Raw genomic sequence first — 7,600 nt, 5'->3', positions numbered from 1 at the left:
ACTTCAGGGCTCCGGAAAGAGCACCAGGGGAATTCATGGGAAAAAACGTCGGCAGACGTTGCGCCTACCACAATGAAGGAGGGCATCCAACTCAAGGTTGTAGAGCCTTAAAAGCACACTTGGAGGACCTAGTAAGGCAAGGCCTTCTGAGGGACCTGGTCGATGAGGCCAGAACAAGGGAAGAGCAGGCAAGGTTGCCTCAAGCACCAGCAGCACCCCCTCCCCCAGCACAGCTACCACAGGCAAGAGAACCAAGGGTGGTCAATGTGATTCACTCAAGGGTCAACGAAAACGAGGTCAGAGGAGAAACCCAGAGGGTAAGACATTTACAGCATATCCACCAAGTTGGGGACAAGAGACATCGGCCAGAAGAATGCCAAGGACCAATGATAGCCTTTACCGAAGCCGACCTAGAACTGGTCCAACATCCGCATAATGATGCTTTGGTAGTATCCCTCCAGGTTGGGGAATGCCAAGTAAAACGCATCCTAATAGACCAAGGCAGCTCCTGTGATATCATGTACGTCAGATGTTACAGAGAGCTAGGCCTCCACCCCGATGACCTAGAGCAATCCAGCGGCCCGATGGTCGGCTTTAATGGGACGCCGACATGGCCACTGGGTGCAACAAGCTTAGAGGTACAAGCCGGCACTAAAAAGATCAGGACAGAATTCCTGGTTATTGACACACCCTCACCATACAACATCATCCTTGGAAGACCGTGGTTACATGCAATGGGGGCAGTTCCCTCGACGTTGCACCAACTACTCCGATTCCCAACAGAGAATGGGATTGAAGAAGTCAGAGGGGATCAACTACAAGCCAAAAATTGCTCAATGGCAGCGATAAAGTCCACCTGTAGTATACAGGAGCCAAAGAAAGCAGAAGTTGAAGAGGAAGACATGGAAGTCCTGGAAGACGTCGGGAAAGAACCGACCGAAAAAAGCGAAGAAGCGCTAAAGAAAATCCTCGTCCAGGAGGGCGACGAAGAACGATTTTTTCTTCTCGGCTCTGGCTTAGCTAAAGAAGAAGAAAAGGAACTAGAAGATTTTTTAAGGGCAAACATAGAGGCATTCGCTTGGACACCCTATGAGATGCCTGGCATTGACCCCGAGGTCACTTGCCACAGTCTGAATGTCGACAGATCGGCAAAACCAGTGATTCAACGAGCCAGAAGGCCGACGTTATTACACGTCGAAGCGGTGGAGGAAGAGGTAGACAGACTCCTTGAAGCCAGGGCAATCCGAGAAGTTCAGTACCCAACGTGGCTGTCCAACACAGTAGTAGTAAAAAAGAAAAATGGCAAGTGGAGGGTTTGTGTAGATTTTACCAGCCTCAACAAAGCTTGCCCCAAGGACAGCTTCCCTCTGCCCAAAATCGACCAACTGGTAGACGCCACTTCGGGACACGAAAGAATGAGTTTTTTAGACGCATACAGAGGGTACCACCAGATTGCTATGTACCCTCCAGATGAGGAGAAGACCGCGTTCATCACCCCGAAAGGCCTGTACTGTTATAAGGTAATGCCTTTTGGGCTGAAAAACGCAGGAGCAACTTATCAGAGGTTAGTAACAAAGATGTTTAAACATCTGATCGGCAAAACAGTAGAAGTTTACATTGATGACATGGTCGTAAAGACCAAGGAGTCAAAAGGTCATCTTGCCGACCTAAAAGAGGTCTTTGACATACTCAAAAGATATCGGCTCCGACTCAACGCCGCAAAGTGTGCCTTCGGAGTTGGGTCAGGTAAATTCCTAGGCTATCTGGTAACAAGAAAGGGCATAGAGGCCAGCCCAGACCAAATCAAAGCCATCCTGGAGCTACAGAGCCCAACATCGGCAAAGCAAGTCCAAATGCTCACTGGAAGGGCCGCAGCCCTGAACCGATTCATCAGCAGAAGCTCGGACAAGTGCAGACCCTTCTTTAACCTGGTGAAAAAAGCCACAGACTTCCTGTGGACCGAAGAATGTGAAGCAGCCTTAGCCGACCTGAAAAAGTACCTGACCACAACCCCGGTCCTTTCTAACCCAATCCCAGGGGAAGAATTATTTTTGTACTTAGCAGTCTCTGAACACGCAGTCAGTGCAGTGCTAATCCGAGAGGAAAAAGGGGAGCAGAAAGCTGTCTATTATGTAAGCAAGACTTTGGCTAACGCGGAAACAAGGTACCTTCCACTGGAAAAATTAATGCTAGCCTTGGTAATGGCCTCAAAGAAACTAAGCCATTACTTCCAGGCACACAAGATTGTGGTTCTAACAGAGCACCCATTGAAGTCCTTATTACATCAAGGAGACTTAACAGGAAGGATAGCAAAATGGGCAGTAACACTGGGACAGTTTGACCTAGAATTCAGGCCGAGAACAGCAATAAAGGGCCAAGTTTTGGCCGACTTCGTCGCAGAACTCACACCTGAAGCCATCACACCTCAGGCTCCATCGAGCCGAGATAAGCATCACCCCGACAAACAAAAAGAAACCCAGTCAAAGACAAAACAGCAAGAGAAAGAAAGGCTCAGACCATGCAGCATCTACATCGGCGATTCGTTCAGACTATTTGTCGATGGAAGTTCAAACCGCCAGGGAGCAGGAGCAGGAGTACTGCTGATATCTCCAGATGGAGAGATTGTAGAACAGTCCATCCGACTGGGGTTCAAACCTCCAATAATGAAGCAGAATATGAGGCATTAATTGCAGGACTAAAGCTAGCAGCAGCAGCAGAGGCAGACGAGGTAATTGTTTTTTGTGATTCACAATTAATTGTTAACCAGTCAACAGGAGAATTTGCAGCCAGAGACGAAAGAATGTCGGCATATGCAAAGGAAGTCATCCGACTGGCGGCCCTATTCCACAACTGCAGATTACTCCAAGTCAGCCGAGATGACAACACCCACGCCGACGCGTTAGCCAACCTGGCCAGCTCAACTCAAACTGGAAAAACAAGGACAATTATGATCGACTACATGTCGGCCCCAAGTATAGATAAACAGAGCACCGAGCATGAAACGATGTGCGTGGGCCTTGGACCAAGCTGGATGGATGCAATCACTGCGTTCCTAAAAGAGGGGAAGCTGCCAGAAGACCACAAAGAAGCACATAAAATTAGGCTGAAATCAGCCAGATTCAGCCTAACAGCGGGAGGCCATCTCTACAGGAGGTCCTTCACTGGACCACTTTTAAGGTGCGTACACCCTTTGCAGGTTGAAGATTTTCTCTATGAGATTCATGAAGGAATTTGTGGAAGCCATGCTGGGGGCAGATCGTTAGCCCATAGGGCCATTACCCAAGGGTATTGGTGGCCCTACATGCAAAAGGATGCCGAAGCCTATGTAAAGAGGTGTGAGCAATGTCAAAGGTTTGCACCTTTGATACATCAGCCAGCTGCTGACCTAAACCCAGTATCCAGCCCTTGGCCGTTTGCCCAATGGGGCATGGATCTGGTTGGACAACTTCTCCAAGCAACTGGGCAAAGAAAATATTTACTGGTAGCAACAGACTACTTCACAAAATGGATAGAGGCAGAACCTCTTGCCAAAATCCGAGATGTGGATGTCAAGAATTTTATTTGGAAAAACATAATCACCAGATTTGGGATTCCAAGAGCAATAGTTGCCGACAACGGAACACAGTTCGACAGCAAACTTATCAAAAACTTCTGTGCGAAATTCAAGATCAAGAACTATTTCTCAACTCCAAGTTTTCCTCAAAGTAATGGGCAAGCAGAGGCGTCCAACAAAGTAATCCTGGATGGAATAAAGAAGAGGCTCCAAGCAGCAAAAGGAAAGTGGGTGGACGAGCTGCCCAACGTACTTTGGGCATATCGGACTACGCCGAGAAGATCAACGGGAGAATCCCCCTTTGCCATGGCCTATGGCACAGAAGCAGTCATCCCATTGGAGATCGGCATCCCAGGGATCAGAACCCAGGGAGTAGAGAATGGCACCAATGACATACTCTTAGCCCGAGACCTGGATTTACTAGAAGAACGAAGAGAGAAGGCTGCAATTCAGCTTGCAGTATACCAGCAACAGCTTGCCAGAGCTTACAACAAGAAGGTTAATCCAAGGGATTTTCAAGTCGGCGACTTAGTCCTAAGAAAAGTCGTCGGGAACAAGAAGGATCCCAGGGAGGGCAAGCTTGGCCCAAACTGGGAAGGACCCTACAGAGTTACTTCAGTACTAGGCAATGGAGCATATCGGCTTGAAGACAATGAGGGCAAAGCACTACCCAGACCTTGGAATACTTGTAACTTGAAATTCTTCTATCATTAGATAAACATCATTGTTTGGCCGATATTATCAATAAAGTCTTTTCAGAATTCTCTCAACATGTATGATTAATGGTTATTGAAGACATATCAAACTCAGGCAAACTAAGCTGATGTTATTCCTTGATCCACTTGTTGAAATTTGTAGCAATTTACAAGTTGGAATCAAGCTGATTCCTTATCTTCACTTGTTGAAATTTGTAGCAATTTACAAGTTGAAGTTAAGCCGATGTTATTCCTTGATCCACTTGTTGAAATTTGTAGCAATTTACAAGTTGGAATCAAGCTGATTCCTTATCTTCACTTGTTGAAATTTGTAGCAATTTACAAGTTGAAGTTAAGCCGATGTTATTCCTTGATCCACTTGTTGAAATTTGTAGCAATTTACAAGTTGGAATCAAGCTGATTCCTTATCTTCACTTGTTGAAATTTGTAGCAATTTACAAGTTGAAGTTAAGCCGATGTTATTCCTTGATCCACTTGTTGAAATTTGTAGCAATTTACAAGTTGGAATCAAGCTGATTCCTTATCTTCACTTGTTAAAATTTGTAGCAATTTACAAGTTGAAGTTAAGCCGATATTATTCCTTGATCCACTTGTTGAAATTTGTAGCAATTTACAAGTTGGAATCAAGCTGATTCCCTACCTTCACTTGTTGAAATTTGTAGCAATTTACAAGTCGAAGATAGGCCGAGGTTATTGCTTAAGTTCTCATAGCAATATGTGGGTTGTCTGAACCCTAGAGAAGATGCTTAACACTTGTTGAAAGTTGTAGCCATTTACAAGGTTATGTTAAGCCGACGTATGATCACCCGCTGAGGTATACAGAAAATTAACGGGTCGATGCAAAGGTTAAGTATATTGTTTAAACACTTGTTGAAATTTGTAGCAATTTACAAGTAGGTTAGAACGAAATCATTGTTTAAATACTTATTGAAAACTTAAAAAAAAAAAATGGCAGAAGAATACATTGAGTAGTATATGTTTTGTGCTTATCAAAATTTATACAAGGTTTGCAGGTCAGTATCCTACCAAAGTAAAAGCTCTATACCCGAGGTATGTAACCCCGAGAAGATTGCACAAAGAAAGCATGCAAAAATTTCTAAGTATAGAACTATGCAGAAGCAAACAACAGAACATCATAAGATCGAAAATATCCATTGCAAGAACAGTACAATCACATAGTGAAGAAAGAACATCGGCCACAAAAAGGAATATACATTATCCAAGAATTAAGAGAAGAAACAAAGTCCAAGAATCCAGGAAAGAAAAAAGAGAAATCAAGACTCTTGAACATCAGCAGCAGCAAGAACGGAGACCTCGGATGATTCAGGTGGAATCTCCTCGGCCACCTTCTCCGCTTGTATTTCGGCATCTATCTCTACCAAAGTTGTGTCAAGACTTCTGTCAGTAAGAAGGAGGTCAGATGATGGACACCCTTGAACGGATTCCTTGGACACCTCCACAGCCTCATCACCCACTTCATCTTGAGTTAAGTCTAAAATTTGCTCAGCTGGAAGAGAGGACTTGGCCTTAGCAGCGTCCTTGGGTTTTCTCACCAAGGCTTCACCCTCATCTTTTTCTTCGTCTTCATCCTCAGCCTCTACCTCGGCCTCTGATTCATCTTCAGTCTGACTTGGAGGAGGAAATGGTAAAGGAATAGCATCGGCTTGGCGCAATGGCGAGTCAGCAGGGAGATCAAGCTTCTTTATCAGGGACATCCAACCAAGGGAAAATCCCCTGTTGCAGGCCTGCCTGACTTGAAGTTTGTAGTCTTCTGCAACGTCGGCCATGCCTTGAGCGTAGGCCTTTTCATCGGCCTCTTTGACTTCGGCCTCCTTGGTGGCCAAAGCTTGTTGAAGTTCTTTTTGCGCTTGGACCTTCTGAGCCTCGGCCTCCCTTTTCTCGGCTTCAGCTACTTTTTTAACGGCCTCAGCAGCTTCGGCCTTTTCAAGAGCTAAGGTTGGGTTCTTCGTTGCAGCCTCGGCTTGATCCTCTAGTTTTTTCATTTTTACTTCAAGGGCCCTTAATTCTCTCTTCATTGAAGTTGCTTCCCTCTTCATATCAACCAATCTTTGACGATTCTCAAAGGATTGCATTGAAAATGAATGGGCATGTTGGATAGCCTGAATGAAAACAGAAGTATCAGAAAATGCTCTCAGAAAGAAACAGAAGGAAAAAACACAAAAACAAATAGAAATACTTACTTGGGCAGAGTGTTGGAGCATCAGAGCGTAATTTTCATACTCACTGAACTTGGCATTTCGCTCCAAGTCATTCGGTAGAAGAAGAGCGGTGCTAAGGGCGACAGCAACGTTGATATCATCAGCACTTTCACTAGCCATGATAGGCCTGTCCTCCAGAGATAGATCAGGGGCCCATGGGACGTCGGGCTTCTTCGAAGCCGAGGTCGTCGCAGATGATGACCTTGGCCTCTTTGTTTGTGTAGATCCTGAGGGTTGGCCCTCAGCAGACCTTTTTGTTGAAGTAGAGGCTGATTTTTTGCTTTCAGCTAGCTTCGAAATCGGCAAAGCATCCTCAGCCTCGGCATCTGTAACCTTGGCCTTAGGCTGAGCCTTTTTTACCCTCTTCGGTTTGGGTGGAAGCATTGTTTGCGTTGTTGCGGCTTCGGCGTCAGCTGGAATGTCGGCGAGAAGATCTTGGACGACAGGCCTCGGACGAACCATCTCGGCAGTCTTTACTAGCCTTCGTCGACGTTTACGTTCAGGAATTGGTATCAAGAAGGGGGCCGAAGTTGATGGAAGATCGGCTGGGTCAGATGTGGACTCTTGATCTGTCCGAGATGTAGAAGCAGTTAAGGTTGTGGCTGTTGGTGGAGAGAGACTCTTCTTCCTTTTTCGAGGGACGTCGGGTAAAATGGATTTGTGTGTGGGGACAAAGTTTAATAACACTGGGGCTTTTCGTTTAAGGATTGGAAGGCCAAGAAGTGTTCTTAGATCTGGTCCTGGGAAGAAGGATTGACGAAAATTTTTCGGTGGTTGATGAAGATCTGCAAAGAAACAGACGTCAGAAACAAAAAGTATTTAAAGTCCTAAGTAAAAATAATTAAGTGTTGACTCAGGGCTCTTACTCTTGCCCTCTGTAAGTGTTCGAGGAAGAGGGTAGAGGTGGACATCTTCATCTGGGCCAAATTCCCAATTTCCAGAAGCAATGAGAAAATCATCTCCAGCCCCCTTGTTGGAATCTGGGAGGTCGGCTATAATTTTGTACTGAGTGGATCTCGGCTTAAGGTAATAGACAAAACCCCTATCCTTCAGATCAAGAGGGCACATGGTATAACAATATTGAAGGTCAGCTAGGGTGATTCTAAGGTTTT

At 45.4% G+C, this 7,600-nt stretch overlaps 1 protein-coding gene across 1 annotated transcript; it reads right to left on the bottom strand.

Moving 5' to 3' along the window:
* Positions 1–811: 811 nt before the first annotated feature.
* On the bottom strand, positions 812–7,303 carry LOC145799737 (uncharacterized). Its single transcript, XM_082889368.1, has 4 exons — positions 6,471–7,303; positions 6,183–6,389; positions 5,559–5,894; positions 812–856 (listed from the first exon to the last, which is right to left on the bottom strand). Exons 1-4 carry the CDS (start codon positions 6,948–6,950, stop codon positions 812–814), a joined length of 1,068 nt encoding a protein of 355 aa, XP_082745494.1. The 5' UTR covers positions 6,951–7,303.
* Positions 7,304–7,600: the final 297 nt, after the last annotated feature.

This window comes from Camellia sinensis, chromosome 9, assembly GCF_055761805.1.
Source record: "Camellia sinensis isolate YWXY chromosome 9, ASM5576180v1, whole genome shotgun sequence".
In the NCBI taxonomy this organism is placed as follows: domain Eukaryota; kingdom Viridiplantae; phylum Streptophyta; class Magnoliopsida; order Ericales; family Theaceae; genus Camellia; species Camellia sinensis.
The sequence above is the reverse complement of the archived record's forward strand: the minus strand, read 5'-3'. Positions and strand labels throughout refer to the sequence as shown.